This window comes from Antennarius striatus, chromosome 6 (genome assembly GCF_040054535.1).
Source record: "Antennarius striatus isolate MH-2024 chromosome 6, ASM4005453v1, whole genome shotgun sequence".
Classification (NCBI taxonomy): Eukaryota; Metazoa; Chordata; class Actinopteri; order Lophiiformes; family Antennariidae; genus Antennarius; species Antennarius striatus.
Genome location: NC_090781.1, coordinates 6,178,946 through 6,201,741, shown reverse-complemented (window position 1 = coordinate 6,201,741; position 22,796 = coordinate 6,178,946). Strand labels below are relative to the sequence as shown.

The window sequence follows — 22,796 nt, the reverse complement described above, 5'->3', positions numbered from 1 at the left end:
GAAGAGGGGGATGCCTATGCACAGCTACTTACTGGACACTTTATAGTCCAGATGAGTTACATTTTATACACATTAGCGGAATGCTGTTTCTTTGATTTCTGTATCCAACATCATTATAATAATATACAGTATACCATTTTTTATATATATAGTATATACCATTTAATATGTACCATTTATGAGCAGCTGTATTACTTATTTCGCACAGGCATCTTTAAAAAACAGTGTAGCGACAAACTTAAATAAAACCACCATAGAACCCACCATAGATCTTCCTGTGAGATCTTTAAATATTCAGAAGAACTTCATCTGATTTTAAGATCAGTTTTGAATAAAACAATATTGTGATCAACAGTGGGAGTCTTTCTCTTCATTGCAAATCAGCTTATTAGGTCACGAGAGCTCAATCTTTGTAATATAGAAACAGAAAGAATCCTTCAAACCTTGACTTTAAATCCTGTTATTTGGCAAAGAACTGCAAAGCACCAATTTAAAAACGCCTATATCAAACATCTTCCTGATCATACAAAATTTGGAGTTTTTATCTCAAGTACCACTGAACTCTTCCTCACCTGTTAAGTTTCTTCACTTCATGTCAGAAAATGCTTGAGGAAAGTGTTCCTGGTGTCTGAAGTTCAACATCTGACGATGAGTAGCTCTTGGTTTCAGAAGGAAACACCCTTTAGTTACTTTATCCCCACCTCCCTGCCCTCCACCTCCCTGCCTTGTTTGTAAGTCCGTCTCTCCCACACACAATCACACATACAAACATCTGACCATTACATAACTCTACATCTCCACCAATGGAGGCACATAAGTCCCTCCTTTGTTAACACAGGTGTGCATTTTGTGAAATGTGATATTAAGTTTGGCTTAAAATACTGCTGGTTAATCATTATCATGCTCAAATTTCACGTTTGCCGGACTTTAAAAGAACGTTTGTTGTCCCAGTCTTATTAGAGAAACAAAAATATTATTAATTATTTTAGAATAAGTATTTTTTTAGGGCAGCACAGTAGCGCAGTAGCTAGTGCTGTCGCCGCACAAGGCGGGTCAGGGTGTGAGTCCCGCTCTGTGCGGAGTTTGCATGTTCTCCCCGTGTCTGCATGGGTTCTCCGGGTTCTCCGGCTTCCTCCCACCTCAGAAAACGTGTACTTCAGGTTAATTGGCCGTTCCAAATTGCCTGTAGGAGTGTGTGTGTGTGTGTGTGTGTGTGTGTGTGTGTGTGTGTGTGTGTGTGTGTGTGTGTGTGTGTGTGTGTGTGTGTGTGTGTGTGTAGCTCTGCGGTACACTGGCGTCGCGTCTGGAGTTTGCCCTGCCTCACGCCCTATGCCGCCTGTGATAGACTCCAGCTCCCCGTGACCCACGCAAGCGGATGAAGTGAGTAGGAAAATGAATGAAGTATTTTTTTAAACAGTGGATATATTTGATAAACTAAAGTTAAAGCAAAATTATAAAAACTCAAAATAACTGAATTTCAAGTTCCATTAGAGCTTCCAGGCATTTCAACTTCATCATGAGATTTTTTGGTCTTCCATGTCTAATTTGTACTGTAATCTAGGAAGATAAAACCCTTCAAAACATTTCGTACTGGGTTACCTGCTTCTCATCTTTCCTGACGTCACTGTCCAGTACAGGGAAGTTAGAACACAAGGAAATACTGACACACAGGATAGGCTGATGAAAGATGATTGTGCTGCCTGGTGGGCTATAAATACCTCCTCGCTAAAGAGGATCAGTGACATTCATGCGTGAATGGGTGATGATATCATTTTGTGGAAATTTGCTGCCATTGATAATTCCCAAAAAGATTTCCTTAACAATCTCAGTTTACTTTTTAGTCAAACCTCACAAACTTAGACATAGAAGACAAGCATAATGTAGATGTTGATACGTTCGCCCAATATTCATTATTGTGTGATTAAACAATAGTTCTACTCATATTTTAAGATATTCATGAATTCCAAAGATGTCTATGGACGTCTTTATTTAGCTTGTAAGGGAAAAAGGACAGAACCTATTGTCAAGTATAAATGCTTGTGCATTTAGCTACTGATAAATAGTTCCACTTTTCATATATTATTATTACTTTCTTTAGTTTTTGTAGAAAAAACTGTAACTAGCAGCAGATTATTTTTTTGTTTCTGTCTGTTATTGAGTTAATGTAAATTAGACAGTGTAATGGCTGTAGAGTAATAATCATCCGCTGTAACTAGGGTTGAGCCGGGTACTCGTTTCATACGAATATCCGGTACGCAGTGACGTGTGATGAGGTTCATGGCTGGTGAGGCACCGACGTCATCATGATCACGTGATCAGATTAACAAATATATGAACCTACAGTGTAGTTTATTCACCATTTAATTAGCAACAGTGAGTGGGTTACATTAAAGTCTCATTGCAGAATGATTTACACATACAAACTGTAACACACAAATAAGCATATTGATTAAAAAACCCCGTAATGTTACCTGCCTATTAACATGTCAGGTTTACTTGTAAATGAAGTCCATGCGCCGCTCCCTCTGAACAAACGCATCAATAACTTGTTTGTAGAAATTGTCCGTATCTTCCTTCAGTTTGTAATATGTAATCCTCCATTTGAATAGGCGAGCGGGAAAAAAAATTGCTGCACTTGACTTAATGTAGATCGTAGCCTGCATTCACTTTTTCTTTGGCTGAGGAGTCCCAAGACAAATCCCTGGGATCACCAGCGCCCCCTATCCATGAGGCCGGGTATTTTTGTGCCTCACCAAGTGCCTTTTCACAGTGGTTTCAGGACCGCTCAACTCAATGAAGACATTACACATATGCAGCTGTTGACAAAAAAAACAACAACACTGTACATGATATAAATTAGCTAAATTACGGGAATTTAGTTTATAGAGCAAACGTGTTTGAACATTTTAATAGCGAAAATTCAGTGATTTTGAGAAAAATAACCTAAAATCGGTGATGTTAAACGGAAAATTTAATTTATTTATTCCATTTTCCATTTTTTTTCTTTCAAGATGGCAGGTGAGGCCGTGCCTCATGATACGAATAAAACCCGTTAATACTCGTGCTCGGACTGAAGAAAAATCATCCTGACTGTTTTCACGCTCTGTGATTGTCCAGTCACACATACTTCCCTACAGAGACTGCAGTTAGAGCGGAGCTTATCCCTGTCCCACTCTTCGGTACACGCAGACATTTACTGATCACTCTGTTGGTGGCTTCACTGTAGCTCACGTCTTTCCTCTTAGGTTTTCTTCAACTTGTAGCTATTCAGTGTTTGGTTACCTGGTGAACTTTATTGTTTTTTGTTTTTTTTTGTTGCACGTACTCGTGCATTTAACCACCGCCTCCACTCCAGTCTATTTTTAAACCTGTTTGTTCTAAATTTCTGTTCAAACTAATAATTTCTATACTTTATAAATATTTTAACTGAGACATAGCCCGCTCACACACACGCACAACCCCCCCCCCACACACACATACATACACACACACACACACACACACACACACACACACACACACACACACACACACACACACTCACACACCGTATTCAACATTGCTTAACTTTATGTGAAAAAAATGGCAAGAACATTAGGTGCTAAAAATAAATAATTGAAAAAAAAATTGTTTGATTATAAAAAATTTTTTAAATGAAAAAGACGAAAAAAAAAGTAAAAGTTTTGTTGAGTATGACAATTCTTGTTCATGCATACTTCATAGTTGATAATTTCCCATCAAATGCACTTCATTAATGCACTTTGTGTTTACTCATTCTATATATAGTTCCTTTACTATTGTGATCAAAAGCTTTGAATCTCAATTCTGAGGCTCTTCGGTAAATATTCATTCATAGATTGAAGAATATTCATGTTCTGACTCAGTTCCATTAAAAACTCGTTCTGTAATTAGTTCTCTTACTTTTTGTGATCAAAAACATTGATTTGAATCTCAATTTTGCAGTTGTTCTGTAAATAGTTTTAAAATAAACAATAAATATAGCAACTTGTGATCAATCCATATCGATTTTCGACTTAAAATAATGTAGCGATTTAAGCCCCAATCCATTTCCGGTCAAACCACACCCACTTTCGGTTTAAGCCCCGCCCATTCCGAGTACAGATACGGATACAGATAATCTAGTTGGTTGAACAGATACAGATACAGATGGTGGTGTACTCGCTCATCCCTAGCTGTAACCCTATAAATCACTAAACTTTGAGGAGAGCAGAAAGTGAGTTTCCAGCTGAAGTAACACAAAAAGATCACTAGATGGTGCTGCTTTTTATTCTGTCTCTATGCTGAGGCTGGACTCCATCTTTACTTCAGAGTTAAAGAGACAGTAAAGTTATTTTTAAGTGACATACATGGTGTTCATCATTATAAAAAAATATAAGAATTTTTTTTTAATATGTGTAAGCATCATCCCTTTGGTCAGAAAACCTTAAAATCTGCATCGCAGCAGCTTCCGCATTCAGTGGTCACGTGGGCGTCGTACATCACTGGCGCCCAACATAGTTTGGCAGCCATAAGAAACAATGCAATCCACGACGTGATTAACTCTAAAAATATCATGGTTAACTGTTGTGTCAACAGAACATCAAGTAGACACATAGACAAGGACCTATTGTTCTTTAGAATACCTTCTGGGAAGCTAGGAAGGAGATGGAGAGCACTGATAAACCCGGTCAATATGACCAAGGATCCGAGTATCTGTCATGATCACTTTACATCGGAGGATTTCCAAAGATATTTGAAGGTAAGATCATTTTCGGACAACCCATCGTATTTATTCTGAATTCAGAAGGTTTAGTGGATAATTAATTAATGTCTTGAGCTACTGGAGGTATTGTATAAATGTTTTTATGACCAGATTATCGCGCGATTATGGCACTCGCGAAATGTAAACAAAAGTGATAGACAGGGCGGGATGGGGGGAAGGAGGGTTGGGGGGTGTGGTGGGGGGGCCTCCTTGTCCCGTGCCCCTTGGGCTCGTCCCGTGCGCCCTGGCGGTGGCAGCCGCTGCCTCCTCTGGGTCTCTGGGTCTACGTGGTTCTCAGTGCCCCCGGTGACTCTTAGGGTGATGGCTTCTGGATGCTCCTGGCTGACAGGGCAGGATTGGGGGTACTCAGCTAGCGTGGCCCTGTTGGGTTCTAGTAGCCTATCTGGGCGTTGGTTTCAATTATTGACTCCAATTATCGAGTCTAATTATTGAGAACCATTGGGTCCCGTCAGAATGTGATGAGTCTCTATTCAGACACTACAATATTATGTCCTCTATCTTCCTCCTTCACTGGTTTCCTCTGGTGGCCTATTCTATACTGTTAGGACCTCCACTAATCTGGTGTTTTATAACATTGGTATTATGGCATCAGTTCTAAAATATAATAAAACAGCCTAAACCATTTTCACTCTAACAGCATTGCCTGTTTATCCACTGCCTTGTTTGTTTTCTCTCCCGGTCTCCTTTTGCTTTCCCCCTTAACTCACTGAAGTGCAGCACTTACCTCTGTGGCTCACAATAGGAAATTCTAACAAAGACTGACAATTTAGTTCCCAGAGGGGACTGGTGATGGTCACATGCACGCATTAAAATATATAAAAGATTTTTCCTGCAAGACTAAAACAAGCATTGATCTCATAAAAAGTTGACCTTCCTTTATGGGGTTAAACTATGAGAATACATGCAGACAATAAAAAAGAAGAAGGAAAAGTTGATCAAGCTACCGATGCTAATGCGCTAGCCCATCAATGGGATTTTCCATATTATGTTAGTAATGAGCTAGCCGCAATTCGTTACAGTTGACTGTGTGGAATTAATTAATATTCTAAGGAACAATAGGCCCTTGTCTTTGTGTTTTCTTGATGCTCTGTTGACACAACCATTCACCGCGCAGGTAATCATGATATTTTTGGAGTTAATCGCATCATGGATTGCATCGTTTCTTATGGCTGTCAAACTATGTTGGGCGCCCGTGACGTGTGACACCCACGTGACCACTGAATGCGGAAGCTGCTGCGACACAGATTCTAAGGTTTTCTGACCAAAGGGATGAGGCTACACATATCAATTTTATTTTTTCCTTCTATTTTCCATTATGATGAATAACATGGTCAGGAGGTGGTCCCCGGAAGCAGAGGAGATGCTGAGGGACTGCTTCCAGACCACCGACTGGGATGTTATTGTGGGCTCACATGGGGAGGACATTGAGGGGGCAGCTCAGTGTTTTACAGACTACATGAACTTCTGTGTGGACTCCGTGGCCCCTGTCAGGACAATCAGGTGTTACCCCAACAACAAACCATGGGTAACCAAGGAAGTCAAGGCTGTCCTGAACAGGAAGAAGCGGGCGTTCAGGAGCAAGAATGAGGAGGAGATGAGGAAGGCCCAGCAGGAAGTGAGACTCTGCCTGAGGGAAGCCAAGGAGGCGTACAGGAGGAAGCTGGAGAAGCAGCTGGGGCGCAACCAGGTGCGGGAGGTCTGGAATGGGATGAGAACCATCACCGGACATGGGAAAGGGCGCAGCACTGTGGAGGGGAATATTGAACGAGCGAATGAACTAAACAGCTTTTTCAATCGGTTCAGCTCCCCCACCACTCCCGGCTCCTCGTCCCAGGCCTCTTCCGGTCCTGCAAACCGCTCCACTTATGCTCCCTCCTCCTGTGCATCCTCTCCTTCCACCCCTGCCACTTCTCCCGAGCCCACTCCAAGAACTGCGAAGCTCAACGGCCCCACCTCAACCACTGGACTTCCAACCTCGCCACAACCTCCTGCTCCCACCACGACGGAGACCGTCATCAATGCAACGCTGAGGAGGCTCCGTCCCTACAAGGCGGCTGGACCAGATAAGGTCTCCCCAAGACTCCTCCGAGCCTGTGCTTCGGAACTAGGGGACCCCCTGCAACAATTGTTCAACCTCAGTCTGCGGCTGGGGAGGGTCCCGTCACTGTGGAAGACCTCCTGCATTGTCCCTGTACCCAAGAAAGACGCCCTACTGAGCTCAACGACCACCAACCGGTCGCTCTTACCTCCCATGTAATGAAGACCCTAGAGCGACTGGTCCTGGAGCTCATGCGTCCACAGGTGCAGGATGCTATGGACCCTCTCCAGTTTGCCTATCAGGCCAAGGTTGGGGTTGACGACGCTGTCTTGTACCTCCTCCACCGCATACTCTCCTACCTGGACGTCGGGGGCTGTGCCGTCAGAGTGCTCGTCTTCAACTTTTCAAGTGCCTTCAACACCATCCAGCCCCGGCTCCTGCAGGATAAACTGACCTCCATGGCTGTGGACCCGTGAGCTGGATTACGGACTACCTAACGGACAGACCCCAGTACGTCCGTATGGGGGACTGTTTGTCTTCTATGGTGACCAGCAGCACGGGGGCGCCACAGGGGACCGTTCTATCCCCCATTCTCTTCACCCTCTACACATCAGACTTCAAGCACAACTCGGACACATGCCACATACAGAAGTACTCTGATGACACCGCGATAGTGGCATGTATCCGGGAGGGTGATGAGGGGGGGTACAGGGCATTGGTGGCTGACTTCGTGGAGTGGTGCCAACAGAACCAGCTCCAGCTCAACGTCTCCAAGACAAAGGAGATGGTTCTGGATTTCCGGTGGGCACCTCGTTCTCCACAGCCAGTGATCATCAAAGGCAGTGAGGTGGAGGTGGTAGAAAACTATAAGTACCTGGGACTGCAGCTAGACAGCAGACTGGACTGGTCACTCAACTCGAACTGTGTGTACAAGAAGGGGCAGAGCAGGATGTACTTCCTGAGGAGACTGGCCGCCTTCAACATCTGTCCTAAGCTCCTTCTCATGTTCTATCAGTCCGTAGTCTCCAGTGTGCTGTCATACGCCATTGTGTGTTGGGGTGGGGGGGCCAGGAAAAGAGATATGGACCGTCTGAACAGACTCATCCGCAGAGCGGGCTCAGTGGTCGGGCTGAGCCTGGACTCTGTGGATGTGCTTCTGGAGAGCAGGACCATGTCTAAAATGAAGGCTATCATGAACAACACCAGGCACCCCCTACTCACCACCTTCTCCCAGCAGAGAAGCACCTTCAGCGGCAGACTGCTGTCACACAGCGCCTCCACAGCGAGGCTGAGGTCCTCCTTCGTGCCCCGTGCCATCAGGGGATACAATGACTGTCTCAGGAGGAGCGGGGGGGAGGTGGCGAGGTCAGCGCGGGGTTGAATGGATTTAATTTAATTTTATACTGTTTATATATATATATATATATATATATATATTTACTGTTTTATAATGTTTTATATTTTAATTCAATTCTATACTGTTTATATTTTAATACTGTAATATTTTTAAATTTTATACTGTTTATATTTTAATTTTATACTGTTTATATTTTAGTTATAGTTTAGTATATAAGTCCTGTTAGTGCTGCATGTGTCTGTTAGTGTAGTGTATGTCTTGTGGTATGTCCTGGGATGTCAGTGCTTCTTTTTCTCCTGGTGTTTAATAAAGTATCTATCTGTCTATCTATCTATCTATCTATCTATCTATCTATCTATCTATCTATCTATCTATCTATCTATCTATCTATCTATCTATCTATCTATCTATCTATCTATCTATCTATCTATCTATCTATCTATCTATCTATCTATCTATCTATCTATCTATCTATCTATCTAACATACTGTATATGTCACTTAAAATTAACTTTACTGTCCCTTTAAGAGTGTAAGTGTTCCATGTTTACTCAACAGGTGTGACACAGTCCACCCTTCACTCTTTTACTCCATCAGACTGCACTGACGTCAGCATCAGAACACATTTACAGTTGTTCCTCATTGTTAGAATGACATTGTATGTGGGTTTCCCAGTTTCTGTGCACTAGAGTTATAGTTTCTCTATTTTTATGTTGTTTTGGTTCCTCTTTAATTCAGTCATTTAATAAAGTACAAATAGATGTCATAGGCCTTCTGGTAAAACATAATATTTTCATCATTTTTAATTTTATAGTTGTCCTTTTCTCAGTGGACTTGATGCATCAATTGATAAATATATGGGTGCCTCTACCGATTAATCAATAATAATTACAAGTCTTACAGCTGAAGCCACTGCCTACATTTGCGAAATTTAGCACAATGAAAGAACAAAAATAAAATTATTTGCAAATTTCTGATCTGCAAATAAGAGTCACCGGCATTTACACGGGCAGCAGCCATCATGAGAAAGGGTGCATTAAGGTGCTTGAAATCTGCATCCTCACCCCAGACCCTTACTTCAGCAAACTGGACCTTTATTGATAAGGAAAGATTGATTCCTTGTCATGGCCTTCAACAAAGAATGCATGTTTTTAAAATGCATCATTTTGAGTTTTTACACAAAATTGTATTAATCACCACATGAATTAATAATATTGATTTCTGGCGACGGATAAGCGGAAGAGAATGGATGGATGGATGGATGGATGGATGGATTTCTGGCGTTTAATTACATGTCGCTAAATCACAAAAAACAGAATAAATGGCAGCCTGTTCATGGCTCAGAGGGTTTCTTGTGTTCTCTTGCATTTCAGTGTGATTACAAAAGAGCCTTTGCTCAGTAGTGCTGTCGTGTGAGACTTGTAGATGTTCAGATTAGCTTTGTGATAACATCTGCTAAGGGAGAGAAGGCAGCAGACAGGCAAGATAGAAGAAGATGGACTGGTTTTAAAGGAATGATTGGTATGGGAACGTGAAAGGAAAGACGTAAGTGAAGGAGGAAGGATAGTGCCGACACTTCACAATCACGACAATCCTTTTAATAAAGAATATGAAGTAAAAAAAATATAGACAGAAGTCAACAACGGACACTGGAGAGGAGAAGACAGACAGCAGAGAATATTGGTCAGCCATGGGAAATGGTGGTAAGTGAGACTTTCAGCTTTCAGCCATGCTTACAATAATTGTGACGCACAACTTTTAGGAAGTAGCTCCTTAGAATTCAGATAATTTTTACATGTTCAGTGTCTTTTTTAAGCTTTCTTGCTTGTCGTACATTTCACACAGTCCTCAAACTGTGTTTTAGGCTCCTTTCATTGTGAAATTAGAAATAGTAGCAGAGTTACAGAGAACAGCTTTCCAAATGTCCAAAGTTGAAGAGTAAAGCGTTATTGACATTAATCAACTCAGCATCTAAAGTATTAGCTGATCTCAGCTTTGTGTTGCCATGCGTGAGAAGTTATCATTTCAGTTCCAATTTAAGTACTACCTTAAGGCAGGATCAGTATGTTTACAATAGCTTTAGTGTTGCTGTTTCAGTAAGAACACTGAGAAACACTCGTCTTTTATTCACTGCCTTGTTTATTGTTCTTTAAAACTTGAAAAGCTATCTGTGAAATTATTTAATACATGGCTGTAATCTAATTCTATATTTGTTTCTGCAGGTAGCACAGTAAACTCAACAGCGGTGGGGGTCGCTGTGGGCTTTGGAATACTGGCCATCCTCTTCACGATTGCCATTGTACAATTCTTCTGCAAGTATAAATGCAAAAAGTGCAAAAAATGCTGTAAGAAAAAAGGTGAGTGAAAATTTCACAAGTCGCCAGATTAAAACAATGACAAAACGGTCTATTTTATCTATTATGTTAATGAGGCATTCAGATTTTGGCCTGGTAGGACGTGTTCAGGTTTCTTTTTGTGTCCAGGTGTCCAATTATCTTTTATGAACACAGCATCGATAAAGAAGTCTCGTAGTAACATCATAGTAACGTGTACTTGTTTAATCGATTTTGCACACTTTTGTATTTTACATTAAAAAGGTTTTTTACTCTCCTGTGTACTTTACAAACATCGTCCACCTCATTCTGGTCAGGGGCACAGAGTCCAGCCGAGAAATGATAGAGTAAAAAAAGTTTTGTGGTGACAACGCTTTCAAATGCTGCATTATAGTGAATCTGTCATGCTTTCCTAAAATAAAGAATACATTTTCTTATTCCCTCAGAGCCATCAATGAAAGACAAAGTGCTTACGTGAGTGTATTGCTTCTCTCAGGTATTTCAGACAGACTTCATAATATTTAAACGCTGTTTTTGTAATCTCAATTTGTTTGACATTTCTTTCTGCAGCAAAGTTGGTTTAAAGAAGTCTCCTCCTCCCTTCTCCATTAGCAGCATCGTAAAATGACAGTGGTTTTTACAGGAGAAAATACATCCCCCTCTTCACTTTCTTATTTATTTCACTGTATACTATCTCTTCCTGCCTGTAGTTTGTTGCTCTAATTAATGTGTGTTTAAACAAGCATGCCAGAGACGGAATTTGACATATTGTTCTATTCTTTTTTGATGCCATGGTTTCAAAACACACCGCCACCTCACAGTTAATTAGTTTTATGCATTAAGGGTCCTCTGTCTCAAATGTTGCTTATACTTGTTTTTTTGTTATGCCATTTACAACCGTCATTATACAAAGTTGTGCTTTTATGCCATTTTATTTCCATTGCAAATCAACAACATTGGAAATTGGTTTAATATATGCAATTTAACTTTGCTGTTCCCACACTGACACCCATCTACAACCACACACGCACGCAGGCTTGCACACACACACACTAATGCTAATGAGGAGCAAGTTTTAAGTGAAAGCACATGACCACCAATTCAATATGAAACATCTGGATGACCACATTTTCTTGCAAGCTGCAGGCGACTCACATCAGTCCAAAGTTTTACATATTTTCTATAGTTTATTCTTAATGTCTCACTCTCTGATAGCAGGGTTAAACAAAAACTTCTGAACTGATTTCCACAAATCAAAAGAAGTTTTGTATGAGTTTAATCATTTATGTTTCTAAATTTCATTCTAAAGTGTTTTGTCAATGCTAGAGACCTGAATCCTTCAACTGTTGAACTATAGCCTGTGGAACTGTAATGTAGCATATATAGTTTGTAAAAATCATGATATATTGCATGTCTGCCATGTTTACTATTTATGAAGTACATTTAAGGACAAATAAAATGATGAAGATCTCCGACCTGTTCCTTTTTTTTTCTTCATTGCATCTATGATGATTACTCTCAGTTCTATCTGAAAAAATATTCCCTAGAATCATAACTTCAATATAATGTTTCTGTCTAATCGTAAGTAAAAGGCGCCCAACTTCGTGCAGGATTACTTAGCAAACCAATTACAATATCAAGTGGATCCATTTACATGAGGATTATAACACCTGGCTGGAACTAGAACAGAGAGACTGTAATCACATCAATCTCTCTATCTTCCCTTTATAACCTCAACCCTTGAACAGCATTCTTACTTCAAGAATCTTTTGATTTCGTCCACCTTGTCTGCTTGGTGGACAACCCTTGATATTACAAGGTCTGAATTACAACCTGCATACTCTCCCCAATATGGCACAACTCAGACTTTATTAACAATAAAAAAAACTTCTCTATTTTAGCACATGGGCAGAGAAAGGGGTCACCTTCCACCATCATCTTCTCCAAGATAATAGACTAATGACATATACAAACCTGTTTGAAACATTTGAAATAAGAAATGGAAATTGTCTCCAATATCTGTAGATAAAGAAGACAATCATAAGAAGTATCCTGAAGCCTCAGCCAACCCCATCTCCACCTGATTTACAACTACCTGAATTCATCAAATACATTATAAAGTTGTTCCCAAAACTCAAGAAAAATCTCTCAAAGATAAATAGTTTACTCTCAAAAACTGGTTCTGTACATCTACCTACCGCAAGATGGAAAAAAAGATTTAACCGTATCTTTAGACAATGACTCTTGGACCCAGATTTGTGGAAATACATTTATCTAACTTACAGCTGATTCAATTTAAGCTACTTTATAGAACACATGTACCACAACATAATTTTTTCTAAATCAGATGTTTTCTAAATAAGATATACAGTATGTACCCAATGCACACAGAACACAGTCGACACTCACTTCCATCAGTTTTGGGTATCAGTTACTCAGAAACTATCCTCTATGTTGGACTGCAGGATTCCACAATCTCCAAACATCTGCCTACGGGGCAATCTAACAGAAATTGCCTTACCTCACACTCAAGTACAGCCCACACTTGTAGCTCTTGCCATTTCCAAGAAAACCATTTTGGTCAATTGGAAAGATAAAAGAGCCCTAAACATCACCCATTGGATGAATCTCCTCATTGATCACAGTTCACTTGAGAAGATGGGTGGGTGGACGGTTGGGGGGGGGGGTGCTCCGGCCCACTGATTTGTCGGGGGAGGGTACGTGACCCTGCCCGAGCATTACGTGGGGGCCATGATGGGCGTGGGTGTGCGGCCCGGATTCCGCTGCCTCTGAGATCCTGGGTGTGGGCTTGGCGGCTCATCCCACGTCAGGCTGGGGAGGGGGCCGTGCTGGCTGTAGTGGGTGTTCCTGGCTGGCTGTGGGTTCAGTCTCTGTGTTGCCATTTGCGGTTGGTGGTGGGCCGGATGCTCCTGGGGTTGGCGCGCTACCAACTGATGCGGCTAGCTTGAGGTCGGGCTCTGTTGGTGGTCCGCCATCTTCACTCAGCTCATGGGGCTTTTTTGTTGGGCCCACGCGTGTCCTTTGGTTTGGCTGGTGAACCGATGGTGGCTCTTTAAAGTACCTCAGTGCAGCAGGGATGGACTGGCTGCTGGCTTTGGACCATTGGTGGCCGGTTGGTAGTGGTTGGTGGTCGGTGTGACGCCGGGGGTTGGTTCAGGGGTCGGTCATGGGGGGTAGCTTGGCTGTTCAGCACAGCCACCCCTGAATGGTGTGATAGCTTCGGGTTGCCATGGTGGTGCATCTTAGAGTTGCTGTTGTCGCAGGTCGAGTTGATGGCTTGGACTGATTGCCAGTTGGTCAGTGATCGGTGGTCATCGATGGCGTTGATGATCACTGGACGCCTGCAGCCAGGCTGGGGCCCTGATGGTCTTGGCCGGGCCTGGTTGTGGGCTCGGGCTGATTGATCGGCTGTGATGCCAGTGCCCTGTAAGGCCCTGTCCTGGACCCACACCAGATTGCCTCCTCATGTTCACCTCACATATCTGACACTGCACGATACATAGTAACTTACAAGCGCAGATAGGGAACAGTTAGAGCTTTGGGAATGGGCGGGGGCAGTGGGCTCAATTGTGGGGCGGATTGCGATGCTGTAGGGCGCTGCATCCTCCCAATATGTGACCCACTTTTCCCCCCTCACTCTCCAATTTTATTGCAACACACACTCACACATTAGAGGGGGCCCTGCGATGTCTGGAGGAGTCTGGACCATGCTGGGCTTCCCTCCAGACTTTTAATGCACCACATTCCACACAGGGTAGCACTTTATCACAGGGTAGGGAGAAAGCTTCCTCGTCGGGGATCAGGGAAGCATATTAAGAGGGAGGGTAGTGGTGACTCCATGTGTGATGGCACCTCTGGTGGGGCTTGGCCCTCTGTGACCTATGACTGGGGACTACCGTTGGGGACTGGCTGCTAGGTCTGAGCTTGGGTGTGGTTATTGGGGTTCTGGGCTTGGTTTAGGGCGTTTGGTGTTGATGGTTGTCGGCGGCTGCTGGTTAGGGGTTGCTGGTTGTCGGTTGTGGTGGCCGCGTGGCAGTGATGACCGGGGAGGCGGTGCTGCGTTGCTGCTGTGGGGTTGGGGCAATGTGTGAGCTGTGTGGCCTGACCTGGGGGTCGGGCTGCATGGGGCTAGCTCAGGGGTGCGAAGGGAAGCCGGTGGTGCGGAGTCATTGCTGTGTTTGGGAGCAGGATGGTTGCTGGGAGGCTTGGCTTCTTTCCCGCAGACCTTGCCTCCGCGGGAAAGCTGTGGGTGCTGCACTGCTCACCTGGCCTGTCGGGCTTGTCGAGACCGGTCGGCTCGGTGGTATGTGTTGGGCTGCCACTGTTGATCAGGGGTCGGCCGTTGATGGCTGGTGGTCAGTTTAGTCTGCTGTGCGCTGGGATGTGGGCTGGCATCGGCATTGGTATCTTGTTGTACCTGGGCTATAGGCAGACTCGGCGGGGAGGGCTCCTGTGGGCTGGTTGGCTATGGTGGGCCTCTGATGGGGCTTTGCGTGGTCTGGCTGGGGTGGCTGGCGGTGTGCTGGGGCTGGCCAGTTCTGGTCGGCTTGCCTCCAACGGAGGGAGGGCTGAAGATCTATGGTGTATGTGGTGGGTTGGTGTGGCCCCTATCTCTGGTCTGTCCTGGCTTGCGGGATGCCGGATAGGCATGTAGGAGGGCGAGACCCTATACTCAGGTTGGGGGGCGATGGAGGGGGCTGGGTCGCATGTCGTTTTGTCCCTGTGGCTGGCTCCATGGGCTGCGGGGGGCCTTCCTGTCTCCTGGGGATGAGAGGTCGTGTTTGATGTGGGTGTGACAGATTGGGGTGGGAAGTTGATGGGTGAGGTGGGGGGTTGGATGGTGGTTGGTGGGTGGGTCTCCTTACCCCGTACCCCCGGGGCCTGACCTGGGTGCCCTGGTGGTGGCAGCCGCTGCCTCCTCTTGGTCTCTGGGTCTATGTAGTTCTTGCTGCCCACAGTGTCTCTTCAGGTGATGGCTTCTGGATGCTCCTGACTGGCAGGGGTTGGGTGTACTCTGCTAGTATGGCCCTGCTGGGTTCTGGTAGCCTCTCTGGGCATTGGTTTCCATCACACATGCATCTCGGTTCAGGGCTTACAATCTTCTGTCTAGTCCAATGTTGAGAACTGCTGGGTCCCGTCAGAATGTGATGAGTCTCTATTCAGAGATCACAATATTATGCCCTCTATGTTCCTTCTGCACTGTTTTCCTTTGGTGGCCTATTCTATACTATCAGGACCTCCACTAATCTAGTGTTTTATAACATTGGTATTAAGGTATCAGCTGTGAGAAATAATAAAACAGCTCAAACCTCTTCCACTCCAACAGCATTGCCTGCCTACCCACTACCCTGTGTTTTCTCCCTCTGTCTGGTTTCCCTATTAACACACAAAGGTGCAGCACTTCCCTCTCTGGCTCACAATAGGAATTTCTAACAAAAGACTGTCAACTTAGTTCACAGAGAGGACCGGTGATGGTCACATGCACGCATTAAAATATATAAAAGATTTTGCTGCAAGACTTAAACGAGCATTGATCTCATAAAAAGGTAACCCCTTTTATGGGGTTAAACTATGACAATACATGCAGATAAAAAAAAGTACAGTAATAAGCTTTACCTTTTCTCAATGTCTTTCAAAGTCACCACTTTATACACTATGCGTATGTGTCTGGAAACATGTCAAATGTAAAGTAAATCTAGACTATTTGGTAGAGCATATGGTCATGAGGTGATGATGCTTCTTCATTTATAATAAAAACTGTTTTAGATGACTTCATACAGCTGTTTGTTGAAGGCATGATTCACTGCACATAAGGGGACATGGTAGATCCACTTCTAGGATGCCAATGTTTAAACACCTTCCTTTGTCTTTGCTTCTCTATAACTGCATTTGATAGTAAATACAGATTTTACTTCCAGAAAATTTGTTACCACAACGCCTCAGTTGTAATGGGATGAATTCAAGCCAGACAAGATAAGAACACAACGTTACATTTTCTTATGTCTGCTACTGTAAAATAATTCAGTGAACCTGAAAGTGCTTCCTCTTTATCGTTATGAATTAATGGTGTGACATCCATCCATCTATCCATCCATCCATCCATCCATCCATCCATCCATCCATCCATCCATCTATCCCTCTGTCCATCCATTTTCATGAAGATGAGTTGCTGATTTTCCGTCTTGTGGCTCACAGGTGTTGCTACAGCCTATCCCAGCTGGCTATGTGTGAGAAGTGGGGTTAGCCGAAGGCGTCGCCACGCACAGACTCACACCTATGAACAATTTGGAACGGATCAATTCACCTACATTACATGCTGTTCGAGGTAATACAGAAATGATAAGAAATGAAAATGAAATTTCTGGCCTACTGAGCACGTTTCTCTCTTTGCTGTCACCATGAAGTGTGATTTCTTTTAAACTGAGGGGAAGTCTGAGAGGAAATGTCTCTTTGCTTAAAAGTCCAAAACTGCTGCTCTAGTTTCTGTCTCGAATTTCATATGAATGTTCCAAGTATAGTTGTGTGGCATGTTTTATTTCCCCACTTATCACAGCAACATTTCAGAGTTTACCTTGTGTTTGCGTGTTTATGTGTCATAATTGTGAGGGAAACTCCTGACAGTGTAAGGCATGAAATATTTACATTCAAAAGCATAGCTACACAAATCCATAGTAACACATAAATATCGGTGAATAAATATTTCAATACATTGGCATGATTTATGGCATTAACATTTTTTTTCCGGAATTTCAAGTATTTCATTGAATTAGAAAAATATGTTTTTTGACTCATAAATATGACAAAAGTTTGTGAAGTTCTGAAATGTTAAAAGAAAACCTGACAACATTAGCAGACATAGAAAGTGTGTACTTTTAAGTTGTTCACACCTTCACAAACTTATCATAAACTTTAGGGGAAGTTTTCTGAAGTAAGCTGAATCATTAACTGAGAGAAATGACCAACGATACAAAAGCATTCTACCGTCACACCATTTCTTCACCAGTTTCACTTCTGACATAATGCAAAAATGTTAATGATGAATACAAAAGAAAATTCTGTCAAAATAATTTTTGGCACAACTCTCCCTCTCTAAAGGCTCTGGGACTTCAACTGACAGCTCACATTTAGCAGCTGTGTGGTCTAACCTCTGCTTCCTGCCTATGTTAAACAACAACAGCCTGGCAGTTGTTCTGCTGTCTTTTACCCCCCAAAAACATATTCTAACATGTTTCCAATAGCGTGTTATGGGGAAAAACCAATTACAACAGCAAGAGTTAATTAAAACTTGTCTGGTTGAATGATTTCATAAACACCACTGTTACATTCCACAGTGTATCAGTCATTTGTCAGTTGTACGTCACACAGAGAGAGACACAAATTATTCATGTTAAAGTCCTGCTTGCCTTCCACCAGTGGAAGCTTTGTCAGTAAAGATAGGTGTGGAAAATCCTGCTCATGCTGTTTGAAAGCTGTATCCATTTGTGTTTGTTTTGAATGAATTGAAATTGTCATTTTCTTGTCAAAGTCAGAATTACATTTGCTTCTCTGCAGTTCATTCCCATTGTCCATAGCTCTGTAATGTTTGATAACACCTGATCCATGAAGGCCTTGTTGACAACATCTGCAGTGACCTGCTCCGGAGCAGAAACACCATCGAGGCTCAGCCCTGTAACTGGTGACCACTTTGGCTAAAATGGATTCAGGGATCCTTTGTTTAAAATCCTCCTTATTATCACAGACCTGAACCTGCGCAGCAGAAGGGCTTTGGGTTCGGTAGTTGCCCAAAACCACAGCCTCCATTGGAGACTCATTGCTTTGTCTGTTCAAATTCAAAGAAAAAGAATGAAGGTGGCGGCACAAGTCCACGGCGCTATCCCTGGTCTTGTTAGCTACGTCTCTGTCAGTGCTCTTTTCCCCCAGAGGGTAATCAGTCTGGCTGATATTGGAGCTCTCTGATCCTTCTAAACTGCCACAGCCGCTGTCCTCCTGCCTCCACGGACGACTTTCGCTGCTATTTGTTATAGAGTTGCACTCCATGCTGACACCACTGTCCAAGCTTGTCCCTTTGTCTTCTCCATTGCCATCTGTCACTGCATGGATCACTGTGATTTTGACATTGTTTCTCTTCTCTGTGCTGTGACTGGACAGGAACCAGCATTTGTCTGTCACAACCTCTGGAAGACTGTCGCCAACAATAAGTGGGAACCAACCGTTTGAAAGGGATTCCTGGGTGCAGAAAGGATTTTAAGGTTTTATTTAGACACTTTCATACAAAAATCATTTTGACTACCTTAGCTATTACACATTTAATCACAGATGGCTCTATTTTCTACATAATTGTAAGTACAAATTTGTATAACTAATTCCTTCTGATGTATTTCTGTAATTTATGTACTCACTAATGCAGCAGGTGTTTTCTCTGGACGTCTCAGGTAACATAGGAGGATGATTGCTGTGATTGTAAGAATGGTGACCACACCCAGACTAGCTAGGGATGCCACAGTGGCTATGAACCATTCTGGGAGGAACAAAAACAACAACTGTATATTAAGTTCTGTATCATATTACGACATGATCATCTTTTCTCAACAGGCTCAAATGGTTTTACGTTATGGGAAATATCCATTTCCTTGCCAAGATTTCAACAAGAGCATTGGACAGGGAGATCTTATTTCTCTCCTGTACTCATGATTTTCCACCAGCAGCTGGTTAATTTTGTTTGTATTGGAAATGGATGGAGAAGGGTTTTTGGAACATTGGTTTAATCAAATGAAATGTTGAATACTAATTACTAAATGTTAGAGTTGCTGACAGGCATATACACATTTAGCGTCAGCCAGTTTATGACTATTTCCCCTTATCCCCATTTTTTTTAAAGTAAACACTTATCTACAGTAATTACCTTATGGCCATTCTGTGGATTTATTATACACCACCTTTTATTAACATTGTAAACAATCCATTTTTGACTATTTTGTCACTTGCAGATAAATTACCATGAACGTGGGTAGAAAGGTTGGGCATGTGCTATAAAAGAAATTTTAGGAGTTTGTAGTATACAGTATTTAAATGAAGGAACAAATCAATGCAATTATGGCACTTCTGTTTTAAAAAACAACAACAACTAAATTATAGATTGGGAGAAGAGTCAAGCATTTGCCAAAAAAACAATTTGGAAATGGAACTGAATTTTGTCAGAGATGTGGATAATGGGGTAAGACCTGAAGGAAACCTATTTCACTGCACCCATGTTTTGGAGCATAAATATTATATATTTTAAGTTATGACACATACTGTATGTTTGTATATACATGAATGATTTTATTTTGATTTAAAAACAAAAAATTATATAGATAAATACAGATAAATAATGTGTAACTCTAATTGCTATCCAAAGCTGCCGTTTTTGAGCTGTGCATTTTTAGTTCTTACCTTGCTTTGGTAGCCTCAGACATTGTTCAGTGGACACACTGCTGGCAGACAGTGTTCCAATGCCATCCACCTTGACACGGACACAGTATTCTCTGCCCCAGTGGAGAGAACTGAAAGTTTTATTCCTCTGATCCTCCATTGCATCATCTTTCAGGTATTCTGTGAAATTCTATGGTGTACAAATCACATGTGAGTGCAGTTCAAGGGTTTGCACCATGTAGACATCATTATTCAACGCAGTCTGAGACAAGTATGTATAAAATAAAGTATTGCTTTATTGTTTTATCAGGTCACTACATTAATCAACACCAAATCAGGATTTGTACAATAAACATTACACTTATTCATGTGTTGGTATGTTTTTTAAAGACCAGCTTATCAGTTGAAACATCATAACTATTGATATTGTTAGACGGATGGGTTGGTGCTATCTGACTCGGATACTGACCTTTCTATCTTGTCCTGTCTCCAGTAGGTAGATGGTGTAGATGACTCCATAAGGAAACAGTTTCTTCAGAATGGTCTTTTGGTGAACATAAACCGTTATGGTGCTGGATGTAGCCCACAAATTGAATATGGGTGGCCGCAATTCAGCTATAGGAAGACAGGAAAGACAATTTGAGATCATTACCATTATTACGGTACTTATAACTATGCTGCATCCACATGTTGACCAAATCTGCAATGATATGCTTACTATGATTTGGAAGAACTTTTTTCATTGCCCATGCAGACTTGTTATAGCCTATGACTAGCTGAACTTTAACCCTGTAGGAAGTGCCATAGTCCTCTATTAGGGTGCTAAGGTTACATGAGGTCAGTGCAATCCCTGTGCAGCTCTGCACCATGGTCCAGTCACCAGTGTATCTGGGGACAGAAAACAAACCCATTATCAGGCAGAAGGACATCAATTGGTGGATGCTGAAATGATATAACAACAACAACAACAACAACAATAATAATATAAAGAAGGGATGAATTTGAAAGACGTTTTGAACTTCAACTTACTTTGCAAATTGTACATTGTACTGGTAGTTAGCAAAGGGTGCATTCAGAGGATGTTTCCAAAGTACCATCACCTCCCCATCCAAAATATCAACCACAAGGTTTTCAGGCTTAGGAACTGGCATGACCGCTGCAGAAAAAAATAGTGGAATTATTATATATTTTTCTTTAATTCCCATCTCTTCAAACACGGTAGAGTTCTTTAAATTAAGATGATATAGTTATGTGTTTTTAATTTTAGACTGTAAAATTAAAAAAACAACAACCCTTTTTCGCAAATGCTACAGAATGTAACAATTTTGGCACAAAGACGCACAATCTCACTAAAATCACAAAGGTGACAAAGCACGTTCGAAAGGAGTATCAAAAATAGGGGTACATTGATGAGACAACTGGGTTGGAGGCAACTATCACAATAGAAGAACAACGCTAACACTACTACACTCAACGCATGTGAACATATTTTTTACTTTGAAAAAGCCTTAAGGAGAAACTAAAAGTATCACAGTATTGTAAAACATCTGTGGATTGAAAGATCACTGAGATATTTTTGGTGACACAAACAGAAATCATCCAGTGACACAGAAACACGTTATGGATTGTAAAAGAAAAACACATCCTCTTTCCACTGATGTCATCACAGTGGAAATCATATGGAGAGTAATCAGCATGACAACATAACATGTTCCTGAATAATGGAGTAACATAGGCATAAGAAAAAGAAAAAAAGACAACTAAGTAAATCATTCAGTTACTAAACAAATGATAGAAAATTAGATAGTGAACACTAAATTTGATTAATTACCTGATACACTGTCCATATAGATAATCAAGATGACAAGAAATAATTTTTGATTCCTCTTATCCATGTCTGGTGTTTGGTAGAGGTATGATCATTCAGGCATAATCCACCCTGTAGCCACTCATTAAAATCCTTAAACATCTTTTCTTCTCATCAACGTCATTTTCTTTTAACAGGCTAGTGTTGAAAGAAGTCAAAAGTGAAACAGCTGTTCTCTCATCGACGAGACGACGGTTCACAAGTAGGTGTTTGCAGAAGTGTTTTTTTTTCGGCGGTGATTTTCAGTTACATATTACCCAGATGCTCTCCTCTGGTTTCTCTCCACCCTCATAGATGATGTGTTTCCTGTTTCAGCATCATCAATGTTGTCTCTTTTTCCTACTTCTCACCAAACATTTCCTTCCTCTTTTTCTGTGTTGTTTCTCCTTTCGACAAGTTCACTATGTTCATAATGCAAATTAAATTTTGACTGCTGTAACAAAAAAAGGGGCATTCAAGGACACCAGGTTCCCTAGTTGTGAGAATTTTAGTAAGAGGGAAATTCTGGTATGTCTCTATGTTAAGTTTTAATTTTGTGAAATATCATTAAAAACAGTAGCAAACACATTAATGGTCTTATTTGTCTTCTTTTATGACCCAAAGCATCAGTTGTGATCAGCTGCTTAATAAGTGTTGTACAGAGCAAAGCTCAAAGCTGTCTTTGAGAAAGATATAGAAAAATGCATATTAATTATCCATCCATCCGTCCGTCCATCCATCCATCCATCCATCCATCCATCCATCCATCCATCCATCCATCCATCCATCAGAGAGGGCCAGAGTGTATCCCAGGTGACTTTGGGTATGAGGTAGGGTACACCATGGACATTCATACCTACAGTTCCTAATGCGTTAACCATGTTGCTTATTTTTGGTGGCAAGAGGAAGCCAAAGACCCCAGGGAGAACCCACACTAATATCGAGTAAACACCAAAATTTCACAGAAAAGTCCAGGTCCTAAGGTGGATTTGAACTCATGCCACCCCT

General features: G+C 41.9%; 1 protein-coding gene across 1 annotated transcript; it reads right to left on the bottom strand.

Moving 5' to 3' along the window:
• Positions 1 to 17,805: 17,805 nt before the first annotated feature.
• il10ra (interleukin 10 receptor, alpha) lies at positions 17,806 to 22,073 on the bottom strand. The gene is made up of 7 exons (XM_068317543.1): positions 21,774 to 22,073; positions 20,972 to 21,098; positions 20,661 to 20,830; positions 20,412 to 20,557; positions 19,964 to 20,132; positions 18,931 to 19,049; positions 17,806 to 18,757 (listed from the first exon to the last, which is right to left on the bottom strand). Exons 1-7 carry the CDS (start codon positions 21,835 to 21,837, stop codon positions 17,867 to 17,869), a joined length of 1,686 nt encoding a protein of 561 aa, XP_068173644.1. The 5' UTR covers positions 21,838 to 22,073; the 3' UTR covers positions 17,806 to 17,866.
• Positions 22,074 to 22,796: the final 723 nt, after the last annotated feature.

Bases quoted from the DNA above. Each gene is read 5' to 3' on its own strand.
- il10ra (XM_068317543.1), bottom strand. From the start codon at position 21,837: ATGGATAAGAGGAATCAAAAATTATTTCTTGTCATCTTGATTATCTAT. The intron at 20,831-20,971 runs GTAAGTTGAAGT...TTCTGTCCCCAG, and splicing joins TACAATGTACAATTTGCAAA to ATACACTGGTGACTGGACCA. The intron at 18,758-18,930 runs GTGAGTACATAA...TTCTGCACCCAG, and splicing joins AGAAAACACCTGCTGCATTA to GAATCCCTTTCAAACGGTTG.